General features: G+C 39.0%; 1 protein-coding gene across 10 annotated transcripts in view; it reads right to left on the minus strand.

Annotated features, from left to right (window-relative positions):
- Positions 1–27,221, minus strand: part of WNK1 (WNK lysine deficient protein kinase 1) — a 107,265-nt gene that overhangs the window by 34,263 nt on the left and 45,781 nt on the right. For 7 of the 10 annotated variants that reach the window (XM_054185052.1, XM_054185024.1, XM_054185034.1 and 4 more), the window contains exons 5-11: positions 13,328–13,416; positions 11,737–11,956; positions 11,177–11,513; positions 9,889–10,076; positions 4,421–4,849; positions 1,072–1,143; positions 285–434 (exon numbers count right to left, since the gene is read on the minus strand). In XM_054185052.1, coding sequence (XP_054041027.1) covers positions 285–434; positions 1,072–1,143; positions 4,421–4,849; positions 9,889–10,076; positions 11,177–11,513; positions 11,737–11,956; positions 13,328–13,416 — 1,485 coding nt within the window. Of the gene's footprint in view, positions 1–284; positions 435–1,071; positions 1,144–3,628; positions 4,850–8,876; positions 8,971–9,888; positions 10,077–11,176; positions 11,514–11,736; positions 11,957–13,327; positions 13,417–27,221 lie in introns of those variants that run through there. The other 3 variants (XM_054184975.1, XM_054185044.1, XM_054185061.1) reach the window with 3 other exon arrangements.

Below are 27,221 nucleotides of genomic sequence, written 5' to 3' on the forward strand. Positions count from 1 at the left end.
AATATACCATCCATCAATATGCCTCACCATATTTTTGACAATTTAAAGATTTTTATGTATGGAAGTGCTATCCCTCCCTCAAATTACTCACAACTGCCATGTGTGAAAGAAAGGGTTTCCAACATGTTTTCCAACAAAATCAACAGTTGTAGTACACTAACAATACTATCTGGATGAATGTTTTGGAACCATTAGAAAAGATGACAAAAGTGAAAGAAGCAGTATGTTGAATTTACCAGCTGTGAAGAAGAAAGTAATCTGATAGAAAGAAGAATTTTGTTTACCTGTGTCCCAGCTGCTGCCTGAGGCATCGGCATAATCTGTGAAGTTTGAGTTTGAGAGACAGTTTGTGTGGGAGTGGTGCCAGCAGAAACTGATGGTTGCTGCAGCTGGTACTGCCCAGGCTGTTGGGAAGAGGCTGGCTGCTGTGCATTCTGTAATAGAGAAGAGGCAGAAGCTATTTTTTCCCCCCAACAGAAGTTTTTTAAGCATATCCTATTTAAATTTTAGTTTTTACTCCCTCATAAGTGACACCAGCTTTTCTTCTGAATGTGCTGAGTTAATTAAGCTTTAGCAATTACTTATTAGCATTACTAATACAACTCCATTATCAGCACCAAATCTTGCAACACCATTATTTCACCTGTGAAAAAAAGAATGAAGATTCTATAAAGGAAGAAAAGGCAGTCAAGAGAAGAGGATACTGCAGAAGATAGTATTTCCAGTTAGAAGAAATTATGAGAGTGAAGTCTGCCTGTCTAGACAGTCTAACTTGCAAATCCTGACATTGAGGATTCATCCTTGAACAGACCTCTGCTGCAAGCTCAGGTGAAAGTCAGGGAAGACAGACACATAAAAATAAGTATTAACATAATTCTAAAAATAAATTTCAGAAAGTCAATGAAGTTAATCTCATAGCACGTTAGACTGGGTGAGAACCAGAGGATTCCTCTCCTTTTGTCCAAAACTATGGGTTGAAGCAGGGACAGAGGTAGTCAATTGCTCTTAACAAGTCATCAAAATTCTATCCCAAAAGTATTTTAGTCCTGGGTTTAGGGACTGTGATCTTACCTGTTGAGTGTGTTGGGTAGGCTGGGACAGCACTGATGCACTGCTTGAGGCTGACTGGCCTTGCACCTGTGTCTGGAGGAGAAAAAAAAGACAGAATCAGCCTAAACCCTATGTTTTCTGCAGCAGGCAGTTCAAATAATTTCTGCCTGGACTGACCTGGTTGGAAGAGGTTTCTAGCTGTCCTTTCGGACAACCAGTCCTTTTGGCCAAATTCCACTACAACAACCAGAACAAAGCAGAGCAATCTGGAGAAGTACTGAACTCCATTTTAAGTCTTCCAAAACAACCAATACAGAAAGTCTTTGAAACACACATGCCCCTTAACATGAGGCAGACCAGCCTAACAGCTTCTTCTTCCACTGATGATGCTTTAAGAGCAGGATGCCTTGGTATGGTAACTGGAAATAGAGGCATTAGGTTTTACCTTTACATGTGTTCTAAACCACTAGGTGGGGGGATAAAAGAGGGCTAGAAGGATATAAAACTTATCTGTTAAAAAAAAAATAAATCAAAAACATACAGAATTCTAGACCAATAACAAAGTACTCAGTACACGTACATGTCATGAGTTCCCTGAGTGCCATGAGAGGCATGTCAAAATACAAGCTAGAAATCATTTCCAGACTCACTACCATCCAAAGTCTACCAAGAATTGGATACTGAAGAATCTGGGGGGTCCATGTTCTAGCTTAGACAGATTTTTTTAATGAATAAGCAACAAAAAAAATGGATGAGTGGCATACAAATGAATGTGGAAGATGTAGAGGAAAATGGAATGAATTTTTGGTTTTGCAGCTGATATTTTTGATCAGACCCCAGGATTTTCATTATTATTTTTGTGACCATTATATTTCTTCATCAGATACTGGGAGACAACTAGACAAAGACCTCCACACGAGTTCCCTGAGCGTGCACCACTTTGATGAACTGCCTTTGTAGGAAAAATCTGGTGCATGTGTATCATATCAGAAATATCTACTGAAATTCCTTAATGCTGTCTTCATTCAGCTTGCGGAAGCTTATTAGGAGCAAGTTTATTAAAATTACATACTCTTTTAATTATAGGAACTTTGGGAAAAGCAGACTGCCAATAAAAGAACCATTTTTTTCTTTGCTGTTTTTGAAGTTTGAGGCCCTTATTGGCTAGGATCTAAACATGTGCTATATTCCACTGTTGTAACTTCTCATTGACTCAGTTTGTGCTTCAAATTATGATGTTTTAATGAATTAGATAAGAGATCCCAGAACCTATATTCCATAAAACAATCGTGATCCCTTATTGTGTTTTCCAGACTATTTTACATCCATCAGAATTCACCTCCTGAAGTTTAACAAAGGTGGTTTATGGAGAAACCATCCCCAAGTAACTCTCAAACTTCTTGCGTAGCAGCCTCACTCTGCAAGTTCTACACCATAGAAATTACTATCTATTAGACTAGTCATTAAAGCTCTTTCAGCTTCAATAAACACCTTTATCTCATACAGAAAGCCTTAAATATTTAGTTCTTGATCTTACCACAAAAAGCAAAAAGATTCTCCACCAGTTCCTTTACACAAATCCCAAAGTTGCTAATACTCCAATAACTAAAATGTCAGAGCATCCCTAATTCCAAGAACAGGAGTAGTAAGAGAGAAGTCTACTTAAAGTAAATGCTCTCTTTTCACAAAAAGTTATCTTACAAAAAGTTTCAGACTACAAGTGCAGACACAATGTATACACACATAAACCTCACAATCACAGTGTACCAATCTGTTATTGACTATTGCAAGTGCAAATACCGTACATGCTGACAGAACGCTTACCTCCAAACTAAGCTTCAAGCCTCAAATTTTGATTTTTAAAAGGACACCATATTATATAGGCTTATAGGGAAGCAATACCTACTAGCAACAGTTGTTTGTGCCACTAATTTACTACTTAGCTTGTTTAATTTCTTTAATGATCCTGCAAATACATTTCCAAAACTGTGTACACATACATAATACAGCTCCTTCCATTGATCTCTTGCCACTTTCTTCCCTCAAGCCTAGAAAAAGCTCTTGCATTTTGGACAGTCACCACATTAACCTTTTGTTGTCTAATGAAACATTATTCATATGAAAGTTCAACTTCAAATAACACATTCTCATTAAATGGCTAAGGAACAGGAACAAAAATACAAAGCAAGTTTTACTATCACTGCTGGTTCAAACTGTGGAGAAGACATATTTCATTAAACTCACTGTTTAAAAGCCAATTTGGTACTCCAGCTATCTCTTGCCAGAAGAAAAACCAGGCCCAGGAGGAACACTGACCATTTATTACCCTTAACACAAAAGCCCAACAAGTATTTCAGCCAAAGCTGAACACAGACCAAGTGGTTGCTGATGCCTCATTATTTCATTGTAACCTGGCAAGTTAGAGAACCTAGTATCCTACTGACTTGGTGGGAAGACACCCCCATGAACACTAATACTTAGAACTACATGGAGCAAGTTTAAGAACAAGGGTCCCCTTTAAGTGCAAGATATGACTTATAAAAAGCAGAGAAATTCTGGAAGGGTTTGCTCCTGTAACCTGAGGATAGAGTGCAGGTGGTCCTGATGAAAGCGAGGTGGACAAGGCCTGCTGAGTTGAGGGTCCCTGGGGGAAGCAGATGAAGAGCTGCGACTCTTGCAATACCTTCTGAGGCAGCTGAACAATGGGCAATGAGAAGTCTGAACCAAAAGCAGAAGATGACCCCCCTGTAGGGGGAGGAGACTGAAAGTCGCCAGTGTCAGAGGAAGTCAGCTGTGAGGAATCACTGGAGTATTCTGGGCTTCCTTCCAGCCAGCTCCGCCTGGCAGAGCCCCCTCTGGGACTTGCTAACTCAGGACCAAGATAGTTACACTGCTCCTCTGTCACAGGCTGAAGCCGACCATGCGACCCTATGCCTTGAGTGGATTCCTCTTGACTGGTCTCCATAGAGCTCCGGCGACTTCTGTAGACCCGCTGGGGTAAAACTGCCCCTTCTGCTGGAGCAGAAGTCGGTGTGTGCACATGGAACTCAAAGACACAGCTCGCTCTGCCATCACCACTGTGAGAGAGCACAGCTGGGGCTGAGTGCGGAACAAATACCTGGTGGAACGTCATCTGAGCAGGATCTGCACTCAGAGGAGCTGAAACACTGGATAATGGAGAAAGGGGACCCATCCCAGAATCCAGCCTCAGGTTCTGAACATGTCTTGCCAGGTATGTTTGCCCCGTTTGAAAGTCGAACACAGAGCTTTGTGGAGGACCACCTTGCCCATGGTTTGACTCAGAGACCTGCTTCAAATGTTGTTCAGTCGCGTGAGAGTTATAAGCTACTTGATCATACTGCTCCGATACCTGTGATGGATAGTGCATGCCCACCAAATATACAGCTTCTGGATGCATTCTGTAGTGAGCATCCTCTGGAGGCGTTGGTCCAGATCTATAGTCACTGTGGACAGGAGCTGGCTCAAACACAGGATTAACTTGCACATGCAGAGGCTCTCCAGCGACTCTCTGAGCTGCTGTGCTCAGCATAACGAATGCCTCTGGTGTCCAATTGGTGGGACTACCACCAGGTGGGACTAAACTCTGGCCAGTCTTCAGCAATGGCTGGAAGTGGCAAGTTTGGGCTTCCAAAAATGAAGTGCTCTTGCGCCGCTGAGCAACTGCCACCTTCGGCGGGCAGACAGGTGGAGGTGAGAAAGACACCGGCCGTTCATGAACGGTTGGGAAAAATATCTGTGAATCTGGGAACGTTGGTGTTCCCCCACGCGGATGCTGAGGCTGTATTGACATGAACAAGACAAGTAATTCATACATTAAAAGTGAAAGCACATCAACATGCACAGTTCACTAGGCAGTTCTGTGAAGTAACTTTATAGAATGACTACTCAATTCATGGTCAAAAACATACAATACTCAGGAAATTTAGGTGAGTTGTAAATATCCATTAAATACATCCATGGCAAGCATAGCTACGAATGGAAACATTTGCCTGTGTTAGAGCTGCTTTTCCAGTACAACTCCAATAATTCACAAAAATAAACCAGTTTTGCTTCTGACAACATCATGAGATTTATTGTCACGGGCACTGTGATCAGTGCTTGAAAGCCAATCAAACCTCTGAGGTTACTGCCATATGGGGAATATGAAAACTCAGAACTTCACAGCAGCAACAATGCAGAGCCTCTAGTTTGCCTTTGGAAGATAAAATGGCATTAAATCTTAATATTATCCAATGCAAAAAAACCCACAGTACTAGTGTCCTGTCAGGAGTGTATTCTGTATGCAGTCCAGGGAGCTAATGAGAAACCTTTTCTGAGACAAAGCTGAACTGTGTAAGATAAAACTGCAGAGCCTTTCAATTCTGCTCAGTTTGATCACCTCTTCTGATCATACTTTTTCACGTAGGAAATCAGCACTCACTGAAACAAACCTAACTCTTGCCTGGACAATAAAACATTCACAGGTTTAGTAAAAGCAGAGTTCACAGGCAATTCCACTCTGATGTACTACTTCAGATGAGGCTCATCTTATTTTAAGATTCACAGGGAAATTTTCACTGAACAGAGTTTTATGCAAGAATACCAAATAGCTTCATAGTTTTGCATTTTTTCATCTCTGCCTACATCATGCTGAGAGACAATGTATTATCAACCCTAAAGGGCAAAAAAAATTTGCAAGAGGCAGTAGCAAATATACTGTCTTCAAGACACATGCCATTTATGACTTTTTCCAGTTGCTGTTTCCACATTGTTCTGTTTCTTCCCAGACCTGTTTTTTCTGGAAAAGCAGCAGCAAATTTCCATATTGACCAATACTAACAAGAAGGTCCGACAGGATGAAGAACTATTCCTATGTTTTGAAAATTAGTTCCACGTATTTCCATTAACAGAGAAGTGTTTCTCAAAATTTATTCCATGTAAATCAAAGCCCAAAACTGAAAACAGATTACCTTCTGTCCTGCAAGCTATCTTGCATCTGATCTTCTGAGAAACACAAAACAATGGCTTCTTCACATCAAGAAGCACCTGAAGTGGCATTTCTGATTAAAAATTACAGAGAAATCCTCAAAAGCACTCATAGTCTGAACTTCTAGTATCACTATAGCAGCTAACCAAAGCGTTTAGAATAACCAGCCACAGCAACACCAAGATTTAAAAGCTGGTTGCTTTGTGCAGGGCTTAATTGACATTCAGTATTTGCTTAGGAGTTGGAAAATAAAAAGCTGGTCTTCTGAGTTAAGGGCTAAGAACTAGACTTCCCTTTACTTTCTGTCATACAACTGAGTAATTCACATTTATACTATCTTAAAATACAAAAAACAATAATCAGCCACTGTTTGATATTTAAAAGTAGTGTTTCCCAAAAAAGAGCAACGTTCTAGCAGCACAGTATAAGAAATAAGGAATTAGCTCTTCATTTTCTCATTTTTAAAAATGCTCAAAGCCCAGGATGTATTTAATGATAACTTATCTTACTGTGCCAGGAGGCAAATGGTAACACATACAGGACTGACAGAGAGGGAGGGCAGGCTGGAGCGTCGATGCTTGCGTGGAGAGGCAGAGTGCATGGGCAGGACACTTTCCAGGGCTTTAGAAAGCTTTTCTGCAAAGGTTTCTTCAGGGACAGTCCGAAGGTAGAAAGGAGAAAGAGGTGCAGACAGCGCTGGTGGTGGGGTACAAGGAGCACTGAGAGGGATGCAGGACATAGAGGGAAGAGCAGGAAGGTGGGGGACACAAACTGACATGCTACGACCACGTTGAAGCTAAAGGAGGAAAACAAAAGTTAAGAATTGAACACTTAAAAAAATGAAAAACAAAACCAGCAAAAACTATAATGAGGTAGAAAAGAAATGCAGACACACAATGAGAGGCCCAATACTGACTACTATATGTGTGCAAGAAGATATGAGAAATGCTGAATGAATGCCAACGCACACTGGGAACAGGCTATGTACACCTCTGAGGACCCAAGTTTGCCTTTAGGTTACTGAGCAGTGTGGGAAGTTCCCTAGTACCCTTACAAGAAGGGTGTGGAAGGCAGGACAGATAGGAGAGAACATTTTGTCCAGGGCCACTGATGTGGCTCATACTGTGTGTAGTCACAGCACCTGGTAGTCTAACAAATAAGAAAACCTAAACAGAAACTGATGAGCTTTCAAACATTCATTCTTAGTTTAGTGAGTGGATGTGTGTTTATACATAACACCTCACAAGTCTCTCTGCTTGGGCACCTCCCCACCTGAATTAAGTGGTCTAACTCCCTGCAGCTGGCTCTTTATTAACTGAAACATTATCTTAAAAATTTAAACATTACACAGTCTACATCATGAGTTGTAGGAAAAAAGTTGGTTTCATGTGTGGAAAATTCAGTAGAATTAGTCTTAGACAAGCATTTTCCAGACACTGGGCCAATAAAAGCATCAGTATTTTGTAATCTTGCCACAGTCCAGAAGGCCATAGGTCAAATCCAACCAAATTGGAAAAATCAGAATTAGGTTTTGGGGTGCGGTGTTTTGGGTTTTTTGTTATTGCTTTTTTGTTGTGGTCTGTTTTGTTGCGGTTTTAAGCAAATGGAAAGATGACATTTTAAAGAGGCAGTCTTCAACTGCAGGTTTTCCTTCTCTAATGGTATATGCATCTTATGGATGTAATCCACGTTTTCTTAATATAACTGAAATCAAATACAGACATCCAGGGGAAAAAACCTCAAGATATCCAGTGGAGATCTGATTTTAAAGACTTCTGATGTGAGAAAACTTGCTAGACCGCTCAAAAATTTGGAATATAAACACTTTACCCATAATCTTCACCTGTTCTAAGGCAGGACTAGTTTCATGTCATTCCTAATTCATCTAAACTGTTCAGAAACATCTCCAGTGATGGAGACTGTAGTACTTAACTGTCCTTGTTGGTTAGGAAAAAAAGCCTTTTGCAAACAACAATTCCATGCTGCAATTTAGGTTTATTGTTCCTTATTCTATCTGATAACAATGTTGTGATCTGATTAGCCTCCTCCTATTTTACAGTAGCCTTTACAGCTTTCTCTCTCAAACTCATCTTTCATATGCTCAGCTTAACTATTTCAGTCTTCCCTCATGAACTATGTTGTCTGTATTTGTGGTGTTTGTTTTTTTTAATCACTGTCCTCTGAATTCTCTCCCAATTCACCCTCAAATTCACTCAAGCAGGGTGTCCAGGATAGACTTACCAATGGCCAAGAGAAAAACTACTTCATGTAAGATGATGTTTGCCTTTTTCACACCAGCATGATGTTTTTGACCATGTCCAGCTTGTGGTTCGATGTAATCCCCGACTTTTTTTTTTCTCAGAATTGTTGCCTAGTCATTGTTGCTCATCCTGTACTTGTGTAGCTGATTATTCCTGTTTAAGCATGAAGCTTGTTCTTGTCCTGATTGAACTGCATTCTATTTCTTTTTAAGGCCATTCTCCAGTTGTTGATGTATTTTTGAATCGTCAGCCTGTCTTCCCAACAAACTGTTAGTAGTTCTTGTAGTGTTCTACTGTTCTGTCACCCTCCTGGCACCACTGTCATCACCATAGAGCATGAGCACATTTTAACAGTGAACTAAGCAGCTTGACTATACCCTCTTGTCATGTGCTTGTTGTCCCATCCCCTCTCAAAAGATTACGGTCTACCATAGCCATCCCAAGACAGTGAAAGGGCTTCTGGTTCAATATATGCCCACACATCAAGATATGGCTTACCAAGAACAGGAGCTTATTTAGATGGATTAAAAACTCATTTGATCAAGGACTCACAGTACCACACGCTTTAGGTTAAGTACCTTTGAAAAAGATGGAGATGCCTTGCTTCTGAGTGAAACCAGCATGTTTTCCAAAAAGCTAGTAACACCAATGATTCTGTATTAAAGCCTCCAACTACAGGTACCAAAAAAAGAGTGAGGACTGTCAGTCTCAAGTGTCACATCTTCTCCTTTACAGTATTACTACATTATACCATAAATGTCTCCACCTCAGGATAAGATTCTTATTTGTGTAAGAAACAAGTGTCAAGGGAACCACTGAAGACAATATAACAGTAGCAGAAGTTCTACTCCAGAGTTAGAATAGATTTCTGCGAACTTTCGTACCCAGATCTAAAAACATACCAAGGAGAAAAACATACCAAAATAAAAGGGCAACACAAATGAACGTAGTAGGAAAAGTATTTGTGCCCAGTGCAGACTTTCCAGGGAAGAGGAATACGCATGGCAACTGATGAGCAAATCAACGCAAGCTAGAAATAAAACTGAGGACAAGGGTGTGGGGTCGTTTCAGTCTGGAGTTCTCACATGCAGCATTCTATAACAGTTAAAAAAAATCTTACCTGCAGAATCTGTAATCAAAGCCTCACAGAACACACACACAGCAATTTCATACTTATACAGTAGCTCAAATTATGCTAATCCCACCTTCAAATGAAACCCACAGCTTGATCCCTGGTAACTTCATATACACAATACACACACCACCTTCCCATGTGAGATTAAATGCTTACTTTCATGAGATAGTCTTGTTCTAAGGATGTTACTTCCATCCATTAAGAAAAAAAACCCCTAACTTAAGTGAACTCAAGATTAAACAAAAGCTTTAAGGACAAACATGCCCTTGCACCTTCCCCCACCCCTAGACTGTCACCTTGCAAAGACAGCCCCTTAACCACTCCCATGCAGAGTTCGTATCACGTGCAAAACAATACATACATGGAAGAGTGCCTGCCAGACTTTCCTCTCACCTTTCAAGAGAAAAAAAATAAAATAACTCCATGCATTTGCAATACTATAAATTCTCACTTACCACTGCAGGTGGCTGATATCCTCCATGCTGTTGCGACTGCACTTGGCCAACTGAAGCTGGATATCCCTGAACTGCAGCTGTTGAGATTGACTGGTCATGCTGGGAACCATACGACACAGTCTGTTGACTGCTCACACATGATTCGGTATAAACAGATGACCCCTGGCCACTGTCAACTGTCCCATCAGCTGCAGAAGTTAAAGATGAAAATCTGCATTTCAAGAACTGCGGTCTCAATCCACAACTTTAAAGATATTATAATCAATCAAATATTAGATTGACATTTGTGCCATGTTACATGGATCTTATAAGCATTTTAACTCTTGTAATATTTAAACTGGTTAAAAAAATATTTTTTTCTTCCTCAATTCCTTACCAATACGCCTTCCCTTAACCTCTGAAAAAAAATCAGCAGTTTCAGGAGTTCTTTGGGAAAACACTTAATAGTAAGCTATGTTTCCTATAAAAGGCTAGACTAGAAATAGAACCCTTAAATTCCACATTATTATGAGTGATCTTTCAGGGGTTTTTAATTATTATTTTTATTTATTATTTTTATTTTACACAGGCATATAAAACAGGTCTGTTGTGCTGACTGGCAGATGCACCTGATGTAGGCATAGTAGAGAATTTAAAACCCCTATTACCTAAAGAGCAGATAGCAATTTGCTTTCTAACTTCACCATTCCAATACAAAAGTTCTCATCTACCATCATTATTCAAATACTGATTCAAGTGTTGGGATAGCAGAAGAGGAAAAGTTAGGAGTGCTAATTCATCTTTTCCTGTATATTATATAAAACAAAGTGAATCCTGTTTTCAGAAATAAAATTATGAGCTGAACTGCTTGACATTAATATAATTTTCACCTTCAACATAAGTTAACAAGGATTTAAATAAGTGTTTTTAATAGCTCTAACTGCACTGGTGCAAGAGTATACAGCTTCCTGTAGGGCCAGAATATACCCTCCCTATAGGAGGGCAGCAAAAACTAGGACATGTTCATGCTTCAGGTGCCTCACTTCATTTAGTGTATTAACTTGAAACAAAGGAAAATTATTTTGTGCTAAGACACTGGACTGTGAATTGTGCCAAGACGTGGCTCGGGCAAGGCACAGGAATGCATCTTATTTTGCTGTGATTTCTAGTGGTCTAATGCTTTTCAGCAAGCAGCAATGGCAGACAGCAACATCTTAAGATATTTACTGCTATACCCACCAAAAGTTTAAGACTCTAAGGGGGATAACTGTGTAAGTGCAAGAGTTTCTAAATAAACCGACACACTTACAAAGAATAGATATACTGGGTTGCTGGAACTGCAGCTGTTGGTGTTGATCAGCTTCTGGTTCTTCAGGCTCCACTTGTGTAGAAACCGATGCTGAAGTAGTGGGGACAGGAGTAGGACCAGTGACAGATAGGGGATGCTTTGACCCTGCATGGGAAGCACTCGATGGTTGCTGTTGCTCCAGCTGCTGCTTCTGACTACCTTCTTCCTGAAGCTTCTTCTCCTGTTCTTCTCGCACCAACTGACGCTGCTCTCGCTTTCGCTTAATCAAAGATACCCTGTCCTTGATAGCTTTCGCCATTGTCTTGTGATCCCCTTCACAGACATAGCCAGATTCCACCTGAAGGAGGATATATTCACAGAATTCAGACTGTCATAGACAGCCACTGTTGTAGTGCTACAACATAAGCTACCACTCTCTGGCACTAACTTCTCATTCACAGACTTCTGAAGCTGTTTTATTTCTAGACGGTAACAACAGCAAATGCAGAGGCTGGCAGACTACATTTCACTGTCAGAGAAGGCCCGTACTTCCGATGTTTCGTGAGACCACCAACACTTACCATTTCCTGTGCTACATCCTCTGGGACATCTCTCTCCAAGTCAAAGGAGAACTCTATTGCCTCATTATCTTTATATTTGCCCTTGAGTTTTTTGATGTCTTCAATTCGCAGCCAGAGTTTAATGGCAATTTTTTCTCCATCATCTTCCTCTGCTAGTTCTACCCGCACTCCAGTCTCTTCTTGGAAGAAAGCATGATTCAAAAGGTCCTTAATAGCATATCTAGCATTGAGAAAGAGTGTAGAAAGCATGCACACTTATTAGGTTTTCATAAAATATTAAGGAATATACTTGCCTGATGATCCCCCAAAGTTATTATCTACATTTCACGCTTCTCCCACGAATTATTTGACAGCCCATCGCTCAAATTTCTATTTAAAAGCATGATGGAGAGATAAAATGCAACAACGCTACAGATGTATAAAAAAATAAATCACACATGGGTCAGCAGAAGTACCAACATATTTAAGCTAATTGAACAGGACATATATTAACTAAAATAATAAGAAACCTTGAAGAAACAGTTTGGTTTTACTGAACATTAAGATTCAGCACACAGCCCTTAGTCCCCAAATCAGTACAATAATCTAAATATGTATTTCAGTCTATTTCAAGATCTTATCAAAAGCCTCATCCAGTAAATTCAGTACTAGATGAGCACCACATGATTCCTTTCATATTTTATACTATTTTGAACCACTTCAACCTGCATTCTGTTTGGCACAGTTAGAAGCTTTGTCCTGAAGGTACAGAAGAGATCTATTTTCATATATGCACAGCATTAACAGTAGTAGTCTAAAAGTTAACCACTTAAACTAAATAGCAAGAAATAAGTGATGTGCAGCCACAAAAATAACTTAAAATGGAAAAAAATACAGAATTGTTTAACACTAAGAAAGAGTACAGAAACTAAAAATACACAGCAACACCATCAAATTAAAACTTCAGAGTTAATAGAAGGGGATGAATAAACATCCATGAACTGACACAACTAGCTCTGACCAGACTAGCAGGAGGCTAGAGGAAGACTGAAGGCTGAAGCATTCTTGAACCTGACATTCAGTATACAGCGACAATGTAAAAGCAGGAAACAAGCTCCACAAAAAGACCCCACATCAGAGCAGTTACAGATTTCCTGTAATGGTATAAGTTAATCACTTCAAGTAGAAGTCAACTTGCAGAAAGCATGGATGAAAATGAGCAGCAAGAATTTAAAGAGTAAGAAGAACCCTCAATAACCACGCATAAAATGTCAACAAACGCAAAGGGACAGGGAAAAGACAAAGGATTACAGAATAACAAACCAACCTGGCAACCTGTAAGGATTGTCCTCCACTATTTTGCTGACCAGGTCAAAGTTTTAAGAAAAGCAGTAGAATTGCTGAATAAACTGACACAGACAGTTATTATAGCATTTGCACTTTTCCTGACACTGAAACAATCACTGAATAATAATCTACCAAATAGAAGCTGCAGAAGTAATACTGGCTTCCCAGCTTTCATCAGAACACAGAAGACCAAGAACTAACCAGATCTGGTATCGTCAGAGATAAAAGACTCAGACAGAACGTAATCTGAAAAGAAAGCACTTACCTTTCGCCTTTGTTTTGCCGAATGCATCCCTCAATAATCTCCTTCACTTCAGGGATTGCCACTTTATCGAAGCTTGCTGGCTTGACACCCTGGAACATACAAGTAACAGAGAAACTGGCAGGCCCACTTGATTTAAGTTTTGATTGTGTTTACAAACCAATTATTTCACTTAACAGATAACTGGCCTGAATTTCCCACTAGTACAAATTAGAGAGAAATTTGACCCCGATCTTAATGTTCATCTGTTTGTTAGTGACTTCTGCAAACACTTTTTTATCCCCTATTCCCCAGCTACACTTCCAAAACAGAAGGCTTTGGCAGCCAGGTTCTCCGTTATGATGGGAGAACCTTTTAGTTTCCAAGGAAGTTATGCTGGCTAGAGGCAAGTACACAGACTGGACAGAGAATGAAAGGAAACATTTCCTATGCACAAACCCACATAATTAATTTAACAGTCTTCAAAGGATTCTGCTGCTTCCCAGAATGTTTCCAACATGCCATTATATGAAGTAATTTTGGCATAGATTGATTTTACAGGAAAAAACTAAGCCCAGAATGATCTGACTGAATCATTAAATACCTTGTCCAGTGTTTTAAAAAAAAAGAAAAGCAAATTAAAATAAAAATACTGTCCTGTATCTTCCCCAGAAGACCTACTATAGTCAAACCACACTCTTGCATTACTCCTGTTGCGAGTTCAGGAAAATGAGCTTAGCAATACAGACATTTACAAAAGCCCTTCAACAACACATACCAATCCTTTCTCCAATACATGCTAAAGCCTTTGGGGGAGAGCAAAACAAAATCTAAGTTTGATCAGCTACTCCAATCAGTAAAGCAAACAGGCCACGAGATATGACCATCTGGGAATTCTGCAAAACAGTGCAGGCAGAGAGCCAAACTTCATCACTTAATCATGACCAGAAGCTCTATTTCGGGGGTAATTGTCCACAACAGCAAAATTTGGCACTCAATTTTATTTGATTCAGCCTTTAGCTTCAAACTCTGTATTTAAAACAGCAAAAAGAGGATGAAGACATTCTGTTCAAATTCTGTTATCTGAAGACCCCACGTTTTTCGAGCCTAACAATCCTGAAGTCATGCACTTGATACATCTGATCCCGTGTCACTAGTAAATCACAACTAAACAAAAAGTGAAAACCATAGAGTCTAAAGTACAGAAATAAATGCAGTAATAGCACAAGCGTCATGATTCGTGTCCTAAGCAGAAAGTACTTCTGACAGTAACCTATACCATACTGCTTCCCACCAAATGGGGACATTAAGACATGAGCCTTCCCCCTTCCTCTACTGTCAGTGGGAAACAAGTCTTGAAACAGAAAGGTTCGAGTCTCTGAACCAGAGCCTTTGCAATTACAGACCTTCGTTTAACTGAACATGGAGATTAACACAGTAGTCATTTCCATCTACATTTAGATACTTCCCCCCACCCACCCCTCTCCTTGGCCAGACATGGCAGTATATTGACCTCATATGTTCCCTACCTAAAATATTCTCTACCACACTCTTCCAGAAGAGGGCACAGTCAACATCAACTTTAACAGATTCAAACACAGAGAGTCCAGTCTCTCAGTGGACAACAGTCCTATTTGTCATGACATTTTACAAAGGTGCTACATACCTGGAATTCTTAAAAGGGCAAAAAAACCCTGTAGAAAGACACCGTTTTTCACTTGATAAAAACTTCCTGTAACAACAGCACTCTAGTTATCCATTTCTTTGCCCTAAAATCTGCTCTTACGAAATTCTAGCAATTGAAATTCACAAAACTGAAGAGTATGTTGTGACTAGAATAAGCCCTGAAACACAGTCTGCCAGTGAACATTAGCTTAATGCTTTTAAAAGCTTCAATGAACATTAAGACCTTGGGAGATCAATGCCTCAGTGATAAGACATCAGACCAAAGCTTGGATGGTTAATACTGTAACCAGGTTGTATCATAAATCTCCAGCTTCCTAGCAGGACATCAGAGCCCTACGCTCCCCAGGGATTTATAAAATTAGTTTTATTGTTTACTACTGGCATCAAGTACCTGTTTGCATCTGCTCTTACAGCAGACTAGTCAAAGACACCCAGCTTTAATTATGACCAAGCTTAAAATGGTCCCAGAAGTTCAGGTTCATATATGTAGAGATAGATGCTTCTATATATAATTAAATTCTCTCCTATATACACATACATATATAATCTATGCAATAATTATTCAACTGCTTATTGTCTATATTTGCACCTAAATTTGCCAAAGTCTAACACACCTAAGTCTCCTAAATAGCTCAAGCCCCAGACATAGCAGCAGCCTGCATGTACGTTCATTTACACTGTGGCAGCAGAAGGAAAATGTTAGATCTGTGACAATTTCATTTCAGAAAAACAAAAAGCCGAGTAAGACAACCGGTCTTACTGGTACAGCAAAATATTAACATAACAAAGCCAGAATATGAGTTTTCTTGTTAACTATTTTACTAGATGCTCTGTTCTTGCACAAAGCCTGAAAAAATAAAGCTAAGAATGGATTTTAAATCAGTGATCCTGTCTGCTACCCTGTTTTAATCTGTCCGGAAAGAAATTAAATATCTGACCATAATCTTCAGACCCTTCCATGAGAGCCATTTTACAATACCCCATTTTGTGAATTCCAAACCAAGAGTTCAGTTAAGAAGAAAAGCCCCACCAGCCTCCTCCAGCATAGCTTCTATGTTCCTAACAGCTCCTCAGATGATGAGAGCCTCACACTAGAGCCTAAAACCAACAGAGGATTCTATGTTCAAGCAGCTACCCACTTCTCAGATTGTTCCACAGTCCATCAGAAGGGTAGCCTAAATCTAGTCTACAGTTCAGGCCACTTAAGTACTATCAGCTTTTAGAAATTGAGTTTTCTTCTCCTCCAAGCATTAGGGGAAATGCCTAACTATTTTACGTAACAAGACACTATGAATGATAAAAATCAATAAATTAATGAACTCTTTTTCTACTCCAAGCTGCCTACACAGAGAAACTGAAGGGAGGCCAGGCCCTGCAATGCACATAACCTTGATGTGTCCTTAAGAGCACATGAGCTGGGCAGCCAAGCATATGTTCATTAGTTTCTTAACCCAAAGGCACTCAAGTATCTACTAAGCCATTCAGTATTTCCTGGTTTTCACCATGCTTACTGCAAGATGGTCGCATTCTCATATGCCTCTCCCAGTCCCCATACTCCTCAGAAGACTCACAGGACAACTCAAATCTTCTAATCTACTAGTCCTATTCCCCTGTGGCAGTTTAATGAGATCTAAACACCCAAATCCCACTGGTACTTTTCCCGAGTTTGCTAAAGGAATAGAAGAGCTCTTGCAGAGAAAAAAAAAAAATGTAGATAGGTATAACAGGCACACATGAACGTCATCAATATTTTCTCAAGCTACTATCTAAAACAGCACAAACTGGCACCACTGCTGAAAGTAAGTCTGTTCTCCACCTCCCATTCCCACACCCATGTCATTTCCTCCCTTTTGCTGGCACATGGATTTATACAGCTGCATAATGAACCAGATCACAGTGTTTATCAGACTTGAAAGCCAAAAAAGCCTGCAGCAGTTTCCAGTGAGATGAAGCTCCCCAGTTTGGTTCCTTACACTGTTGCACTAGCTCTCAGGCTTACAGAAGGGAAGCGATAGTGCAATAGCTAACAAGGGCAGAATTGCTTCTTTTGAAAGAAGCACCAACTTACTATAAAACCCACTGAACACTTATATTTTGAGAGCACCTCTCGTGGGTGCACTTCTCATATGGGTATATATGTAGGTAGCAGAAAGCACAACTGATACAAAACTAAATACCTATCTTACAGTCTTAAGCATAAGAAGAGATTTCACATTTCACTTATCTTAGATGTGGTAAGGTTTATGATTTTTATCAAATTTTAATCAGGTGAAAAGAGTGTATTCCAAAATTCAACATCCACATTTATACGGTTATTTGATCCATTAAAGGCAAGTTAGGTACTCTTTAAAACACTAGATTTTTCAAGATACTTTAAACACTAGAGTATAAGCTACCCACAACCCTTCTTCACAATTTTTGCCTAGAAACATGCAGTATTTTGCATTTGTTAGATCACCAGATCACTGGGTCAGTAGTTTAACATCTTGTTCTATGCAATAGATACTGAAAATATCATTTACTTCATACGAGAAGGTACAATCAGTGCTGTAGAACTTTTACATCAAAACAAAATGAAGACAGAGGAAGTGTTACAGACCCTCAGCAATCCTAAATTTAAAAAAATATTTAGATTTGGAACAACACCACAGGTGGAAAAGAGCAGAAGCAATAAGTGTTCCAGCCTTGCTGATCAGGATTCTACTCTACATTTAAAACATTATGGTGGGAAAAAAAAGTACAGTCAAGTTTAAAAGCTGAAGACCCCAGCTATGCAAATGTAAAGCAGTTCAGCAGATTTGTCAGGAATTCTGATTCATCCCCAAAACCCTTTCCTGTGTCTAAATGCGCTTTAGAGAGCTGAAATTCTTACTTACCTCTTTGGCACAATCCTTGTGAGAGCAGCAACAGTGGGAATTAACAATTACAAATATGGGACCAATCTCTCTTTTTGCAAAATCCATCAGGAAAAGAGATGCACACACCAGAAAGAGTTAGTTAGGTGCTAGTTTCCGATGGAAATCCACTAGGCTGTGGACTTAACGCACAGCGGAAGGAAAGCAGATGTCTAAGTTAGAAGGGAGCATTGTTTCCTGTTTGACACCTCTTGTACTTTTCCAAGTCCAGTACATGAGGCTGCAGAGATTTGAGCTTAATATCTGCTTTTCCCTCTCAAATACTGAATAGAAAGAAAAAATGTAAGCAAGAGGTAAGCATGTCCTTTTCTGCCTGCCCAGCTAGTTGTAAGGAGGAGGAAGAAGAGGCAGCGCAGGGATCCTTTACTTCCTGCGTGTCCCCGCCCCCCTGTTTGGCTGCTCTGCCTATTCTCCTCCCAGGTTTTCTGCAATAGTTTAAGGCTACACATAGGATCATCACCCAGTTCACTCCTGCTGTTGCAGAAGTACACTTTTAAACAGAGGGGAACAGGTCAGTGTCGTGTTCCAAACCAAGGTTGCTGACACTAGTTTTGTACAGGGGGATGAAGGCAGCTGCTGTTTCTCCTCTTTCCATGGAGCTACAGAAGAATGCATACAGCTGACTATAATTTAATCCTAACAAAACATAAGTCAGCACTAGGATAAAATAATATGTTCCAGTTCCATCCTTCCTGACAATCACATTTACTATCGTTGGCAACATTATCTGCTTTCCTTTTACTGGGTGCTTAATGTAAGGGAATAGGAATTTGAAGGTGATTTTCAAACTGTTGGACAAAGTTAGAAAGCCACATCACTGCTTGTTTTACGCCACACATGCACAAACAATCCACAGTGTTATATGTTCTAATACCTCTTGCTATACTCCAAACCTAAACCTAGAGTCTGACATCTTTTTTTTCCCTGCTGGTATCTAGTTTCAAACAGCCATTGTAAAACTTGTTTACTAATAAAATGCATTGTCCATAACTTCAGAGCTTTTGGTTTTTCTGGAAGGGCATAAGAAGCAATGCTCCTTATAATAAGGATCACATATACCATTTTAAAGTGTGAAGTAAGCAATTGAATTTTGACCAACTAGTGATGATAAACTGTGATAAAATTCCATTTCAAATTATCAAGATCACTTTTCACCGCGAAGTATCACTCCTAGTTCCTCAAGTATACCACAATTATACCAGTGTTGTTATACCATACAACATCAGTGTTGCAAAAGCAACACTTTTTAATCCTTTACTGGGCATTTTAGAAATCTTCTCCACCAGCTGCTGTGAAACTTTAGAGGAGTCAAGGGAAAAGGGATCATTAAAGATTCTGCTATGCTAATTGGCCTTCCAACTGCTTAACTAGACATTTTATATCCCCCTCAAAAAACCCCAACTAACTGTTGATTATCATCTCCATTTCAACAGTACTTACTGGTATCATGAATAAACTATGTTGGAATTTTGCTTGCCATTGCTTATAGATTTTTTTTGTTGCTGTTACAGTTGCACTCAAAACAAATAGACACTCTGTAGTCAAAGTAAATCTACTTCACTGGAATAAAAATGTAACATTTTGCACACCTGATTACGGTTACACTTTTCTGGGGTACACTGCGTGACTTGCAAAGAACATTAATCAAGAAGCACAGAGCCTACCTGTCCCAGTCTAACCACAATTCTTGCTTGGCTCTTTTCAAAGGTGCTATAACTGCAGAGCTTGAAAGGAATTCTACCGTAACTGATTAATCTTCTCAAACAAAATGTTCCAACGTTGCAGTCCAGAGGCTAATAGAATCAGTAGCAAAGTCAAATCCCACAAACAAAGTAATTAAAGTCTCTACATTTTCTTTTTGCTAAGTTGTTACCATTCTAGTTTTAGCCAGTCCCAGGCTGCCACAAACCATTAATTCCAGGAATTTAGACAGAGAATACAATTCCAGTGGAAAACAAGTCAATGATCCTACCTCCTTCCCCATACTCTCAAAGAAGCCCCCAGGCAATGGTATACATGGCATCTAAATTGGTTTACCTCCTGATCTTTTAAATTTCACCACCTGCTATTAGTTACTTACCCAGCCCTCAAAATCTACACGTTTAACCATTTCACCACCATTTCCTTCTCTAATCTTTCATCTTAAATCCTGTTGTCTGTTCTAGAAACAATCTTTCAGATTTAGTTCTTTCCTTATTTCACACAGGCTACAACTGTAACTATTTGATAATTCTCATCCCAATCCAATTGAATATTGTGAAAAGGAAGACTTTAGTTTAAGATTTACTCCTTTCACGAGAGATACCCGTTGCCTACAGAGGATGGATGTTATTGTTCTTGTTAAAAAGCAAGCTAGAGTAGTTGAGACCGCAGGGAAAAAAAATTAAAACAATGCAACACATTTAACAGAAGTGAAAATTTAGCTTCTCTGATTTCAGTATTTTCATAGCAATTAATTCTGGACAATTGATAATTCTGCCAAGAATTAAATGAGTAAATCCTGCAGAATAAGCTCTACAGCAGATCAGTATCCTAACAGAGTAAATAGCATTACTGCAATACAAGCAGCAGAAGCAGATAAAAGCTTCTGATGAGATGGAGTTAGCTCATGAGGCACTATTTAGACTAGGACAGGCCTAGTTTTCTTCTCTTCTGATCAAAAACAATGATTGCACATTTTGAAGCCAATATATTCTGAACTTGACTGATCTACCATCATCCAGATCAAAATTCATATCTCAGCTATTTGAGACCTCTATGTCACTGAAATAGCTTAACCAGTTGGTCTTCACCCTCTGCAATGCAGGTGTATAAGTAATCTATGTCCCATGACTCTTAAATTTCTACAGACTAGCTGTCTTCATGACTTGCAACAGATAACCACATATGCCCATATTTCACAAACACACTGTAAAGACAATAGAGGCACTGTAATATTTATACAGGCCCACTTGCTGCAACCTGATCGATCACAATTTAGAAACTCTCATCCTCTTCAATTTACCACCTCTCTCAAACAATTGAGGCCAACAACAGTAAAAAAAATCCCAAATATAAATTATTAGAGTTGTTATACACACAAGGTATATTTGTATTTCGATTGACACACCCATACTAACTGCTTATTAGCAAAGTGTGTGAGGTTGCTTAAAAGAAGCACCTAGTCATTTGTATGAGATAATCTTTGGTGACAAGAATAAAACAGACTCCTCATTTGACTAGCCACCACCTGCACATCTGTATTCTTCAACTGATCTCCAAGCCCAGCAGCTGCAGACACTGACATTGTCTGCTTAAACTTCTTTGCTAGTGTCTCAATACTGTATTTTTAAAGTCAGAGAATTTACAGCCTTAAAAGCCTTACAAGACTGGTATAGTAGACTACAGTACTGTTGCTTTGTTTCCATGCAGCTAAATTTGAACAAGAACTAGTCATAACTCTTCCTAGAAATCGTTGGCTGTGATCCTTTCCAGCACTCTTAAGTAAAAGGCTGTAACAAAGTAAAACACCACTGTATTTCTGATAATACTGAAACACAACTTATGTTATGCACTACTGCTGAATATACACCATGCCTTACAACTACCCTATTGACTAATTATCTGGCCCAACACACAAGGCATTTAAAGTTTTTGCTTTAGAGATGAAAGTCCACTGTACCTCAGCACCACGAGGTAAATAAAAATATCAACCTATTTCAAAAGTCATAATAATCTGGAGCCCTTATGACTAGCTAAGCAGATGGTTTTAGTTAAAAAGTAGATTAATTAATCACAGCACCTACTGTAACTACAGCAATTCTAATGAATAGAAGAAATTACTCAAGTTCTAGAACAGGAAATTTTGTAACTGCAAGGCAGGACACAGTTCCTTAGTGTATAGCTGGCAAACAATTAGGATATCAGCGCATGTAACAGTGAAAAGGGCCTACTTTAGAAACCCACAGTATGAGGATGGAAGTTCTTCTGAAACAACTATAAAGGCTGATTAGACAAGTGGATGAGGCACTAACTTCTCAGTTTTTATTCTTGCACGAGAGCATAAAGGTAAGGTCAGTTTAATCTATCACACAGAGTTCTTTAACCTCACACTTAGGAGCAGGGATGCTTATCAGCCTTATCATCTGAACAAGAATATGCAGTGGTGAACATCTTGAGCTAGCTGAATGACCCTTTTCTTTATTGGGACTTCAGATTGGAGATGGCTTTCCAGAAAATACAGACATGCCTAGACACGCATTTCAGTGCTATAAATTTAGAAATGCCACAGTGACACAATACTAAAAGCGTCTGTCTTCTATTTTCAGTATGGAAAAATAGATTTATTTGAAGAAAAAAAAATCAAACTATATTAGTTGCATTCTCTGCTTTAATCAGCAACCATTCTGATAGGAAAACGTCATCTAGTACCCAAGTACAGCAACAGTAATTCAAAAGCCACAGATTAGTTTCAGTGAACTTCGAACTGAATTAAAAAGAACAATCTAACACAGACCACAAAACACATTTGGTACCAGAACTAGCCTTTAGAAGAAGATACCTACTAAAAAGCCCAGGATGGTGCTGGAAACACTGAAAATATTGCACAATTCAGACAATGCACCAAGAGGCATCATCCCTTTTATTTTATGACTTATTCTAATAGGAGTGAAGGACTTCTATTTGTATACTAAAAGATTCAACAGTTTCAGAGGGTGGTCCTAGAAAGTATCCCTGTCTGCTATGCAGGGAACTTTATGATGGTGGTAATGTAGAAATAAGATTACCTTAAAACCAAGTCACAACCTCATAGTGTTAGGAAGCTTCTAAATACTTATACTGGACAGAGAAGCAACAGCCTTTTTTCTCTTCACACAAAAAGATTAAACACAATAGGCTACAAAGTTTCATATATACACACACATTTTAGCCTGTTGCATCTCTCTATTTTTAGGAATAAACAGTATCTGCAAAATCACATTCAACTTTGGTGACCTTCACTCTTCTAATATAGGAACAAACACAAGCATTCAAACAGGCATACGTACTCCCACGTCACTGCCTGCTCTGGCAACAGCCCTGAGTAACCTGGAGATAACTATAAAGGGTTTATGTAAAATTTTAGTGGAGTTCTGGCCTATGAATCACGTAATAATCTCAAAATAACTTAGTATTACTCAACTCCCCTGTGAGCTTCCACAAGACTAAAACTTTCCTGGACTTACCCCATTCCTACCCCTGTTGCAACTACAGCAGTACAGTTAGCAGGTCAAGAAGTAGTAGCCCGTACATTCTTAATGTCAGTATTTTTGACTAGTGGCACTAAACTGATAAATAACATTGAGCTATCAGTCTCCCTACAGTAATGCTTCAGTGATTCATTAACGGTTCTCATCACACTGCAAAGCCAGGCGTTTTAATAACACTTACCACCTCCCTGTTCCTAAGGAGAGCCACCTTCCCATGTCTTGTTAAATTAAAGTAACCTCAGTTAATGTAAGAGCTAAATAGATGTCAGTACAGGACAGAATATTAAATATTAGTAACACAGTTTTAAGAGACCTGATCCTTAGGAAATAATTAACTTTTTAAATTTTTAAATATACATTGTTTAATCAGTATTCAATTTATTTAGGTTTCTAAAAACACATTTGGAAACCCTACAGTACAATCAAATTCTAGGATTTCAGGTGTTAAAAATACATTAGATCTTGATTTTATGCAACTCAACCAAAGCTCACGCCCTTCACCCCCCTTTTAATTCATGATCATTTTAAAATCATATCCAATTCAAAATTGCTAAGAAACACATTCCAGGGTCAGCAGTGACCAATATAAAAAAGAAGTATCTCCTTTCACTTCAAACCAAGTTTGTTTTACACCACCAATATTGACAAAACAGTTTTAGCTGTAATCTAGAAGCTTTTGATGCTGAATATTACAAATGCCTCTAAGATCAACTCGTAAAAGCAAGCTACTTTTAGAAAGGAATTCCGTTGAATGAGCCTTTTACTTTCCAACTTCAGATACCATCTGCCCTAGTTGTGCAAACCATATAGGCATGTTATATCTCAGTGTTCAAGCCAATGCCTGCTTTTCCTTACTTAGATCATTGTCATTTCTTAAAGAGGACTTCTTATCTAGCATGCAAAGCTTCTTAAAATATTAACGCTTCAAAACCTTGAATTCCCATCTTCCATTTTTAAGGCTACATATTTCTGAATTGATGAGTCAGTGACTGAACCTCCAGCCCAGGAAGATTCTTCACTCTTAAAGATGTTCCAGCAAAATGCTTGCAAACGACTTGAACAGCTATAAGATGCAAGTGGTAGAAGCTTAAGCATTCTTTAGTCCTTTCGGTGTGATGCAGAGGAATTGCACATGATGTGCAATTTTTTTTCCATTTGATATTTAAGTACCTGAAGTTTCTTCTTTCAATGAATACAATTACAAGAGTTTGCCCTTTCTTACAATTAACCTGTTTCCTGTGCTTGATTGAAGGTTCATGGCCTTTCAGTATCTGCTTTAACAAAAGACTATTTGCTCTGTCTGAGGATTACCTCCCCCTACTTTTCCATTGATTTTTTTCCATTGTTTTTTCCACCTGAAAGCTTAATAGGAGGGGTGTCTCTGTGTCTATCTGAACCATGATACAGAGGTTCATGAAATCAAGTTATTCAAGGTAAAGAGTTTTATGTATGCCTAAAAAAAGTTGCATATTGCTTCCAGAAAGCAAAAGAGGACATGCATCAACATTCATTACGCACTGCAAGTAAAATTAATTATAAGTCTAAACGTTAAGCATTATATTTGCTGCCTAGGACCCCTCAGGAAGAAGAAAACAGCTGGGATACTTTGCCCATTGCATCACTAGTGAAAATGAAGTAGTTGACTAATCTAGACAATTATGATGCCTAACTTTTAAGACACTAAAGAAGAGATTAATTTCATCTCAGTTGACCAAACTGCAGCACTTTGTAACTGCCTGGTTTCCAGCCAACAGAATGACCTTCACTCTAACCAGTGAGCTTCAGTCCCCACCAGTTACGGAAATTAGGGATTTTTAAACGAGTCAGACACTGCCCGGTCAGGTTACTCATTATGTATCTTGTTCCCTTGGGCCTTTTTTTAAGCTCTGTAGAACAGAGAACAAAAATGTTGTGCCCACTCGGTGGAACACTTCAGTACAGAACTTTTTTTTTTTAAATCAAAATGCAAAATACTTTTTTTTTTTTCCTTCTCATCTTAAGGCCAGCTCAGAAGGCAGACATTTGTTTACAGAGAAGAGACTGGCTTTTGGTGAAAGCAAGGACAAGTGCAAAACTTCAGTCTGTCAAAGTAAGCGCGCAGAAAATAAAGTACAGACCACAAGTCCACCAGGAGAACTTAAAAGGTAAGTTTATATAATGGGAAGGGGGTGAAAGAGAAAAGGAAGTTTTCTGCTCACACTCAGCTGATTAGTATATTTGAAACTAAGGATGGTCTTATTAACTTTTTTGCAGCTAACATGCTTAGATTTTTATGTTAGTGGTAGATATACAAGAATGAGACAGATCTGCATACTAAACCCATTAATTGTCTTTTTACTAGTCCTGGGACTAGTCAATCACCTAGAAGATTTAAGACTTGTGACATCCAAGTATTAGAAACCGAGTAATCAGTACCTCTACACACTTCGAAAAATAACCTCTGTGCTGCAAAAAGCAAGCTTGAAGGAAATATAGTGTCGAAGTAATCGGGGTCTATACTACATCTGTGAGCGGTAACTGCAACATGAGCAAGAGAAAACCAAGCCAGCTTTTGAGGCAACTGCATGGGTTACATTGGTCTCACCAGAGGCTGAAACAAAGCAGCTGAAGCTACTGCAGTTAGTTATGCCTTCACTGCTTTGCTTCCCAAACAGACTAAATTAAGAAATCATACTTAAGATGTCTGTTCTATAAATATCTCTGTTTTCATTTAAATGCACATGTAGCCCATTTCAAATATCTCCTGTGACAAATTGTTTAATTGAAATACGCATGGAACAGGTCAAAGAAATAATACCAGTCTCCAAAGGGAAATGAAGTCAAACAGGGAAACTTTCCTGAATTTTACCAAGATCTTACACTCCTTTTTCTGTGCAAGTGAGTATGTAACAGAATTAAGTATCTTGATTACATTTTGTATTGGAACTGTCTCTATTGCTTCGATATGGCGCAGAATTGTGGGAAAAAAAAAGAAAAGAAAAAGGGGGGACCCCTTCCCTAACCTAGTAGTGTATCACACAGCCAGTTGTATCTGCACGGGAAGGCAGAGGAGAAATAAGTCAGTCACAGGAGCAGGCAAGACTACCTTAATATTGTGGCTTATTTTCAGTTAATTACAGGCTTAGATGTTTGGTTTTTTCTGAGGCCAAGTAGGCAGCAATAAGTGCCCAGTGGATGCATTTGGTCGCAGATGAAAAGACATACTGCTTAAGCCTCAGAGGAGATTTCCCCGCCATCCCAGTAAGGTAAAAATTCCAGGAGTTGCAATTTCTTTTAACTACTAACTACTAATTTATTTGGAACCATTTCCAAAGAACAGCAGAGAATAGCTTCAATGAAGAAAGCCTTTTTTTTTTTTTGAAACAAAATTGCAACATTATGATTTAACAAAACAAAGAGGAAGGCTAAACTCCTTTATGTTTGAGTGAGAAGACATACAGATCTTATTTTCCTTTCTAAAGAAACTGCTAGTGAAAGAGTCTGGACTGAGTATGCTAGAGGATATGAGTACAAAGAGAGGTCAATACTCTGTCAAACTCTTGCCAGCTTCCTTACCAGAACTGTAAAACAAAGTTCAGCATAACACCTTGAGCCCTACAAACTGTAGACAGTTGGGGGTTTTTTCTAAGCTAGGCGTTTACCCAGGTTCTTCTACTGAAAGAATTCTTCTAGTTAAAGTGAGCCAGAAAACGAATTTAATTGCCCTTCTGTTTCTTGTGCAGGGAAAATTCAGGAACTTTACGCTAGCACTGCTTTAAGGAAAAACAGGAACTTCCCAGTGAGACAATGTAGACAATATAGACAAGCATCTCGCAAACAGCAGACTCATGCAGCAGTGCTATTAGCCAAGACATGAAGCAACAATAACTGCCTGGGCCAACAATAACTGCCAATGTCTCATCTCTGGAAGAAACTTCAGCATTTAGATCTGATACCTAGACCTTTGCTTACCTAACTGTATTATTTGATCAAAAAACTGCTTACAACCATGAGGGAAGACCCTGAACAGAAAAGGTAAAATGTATAACCGAGTACTCTCGGCAATCCTGGCAAACAACTCAATGCTGCAGTATCTGGGCATCAGCTAGA

This window comes from Rissa tridactyla, chromosome 1 (assembly GCF_028500815.1).
Source record: "Rissa tridactyla isolate bRisTri1 chromosome 1, bRisTri1.patW.cur.20221130, whole genome shotgun sequence".
In the NCBI taxonomy this organism is placed as follows: Eukaryota; Metazoa; Chordata; class Aves; order Charadriiformes; family Laridae; genus Rissa; species Rissa tridactyla.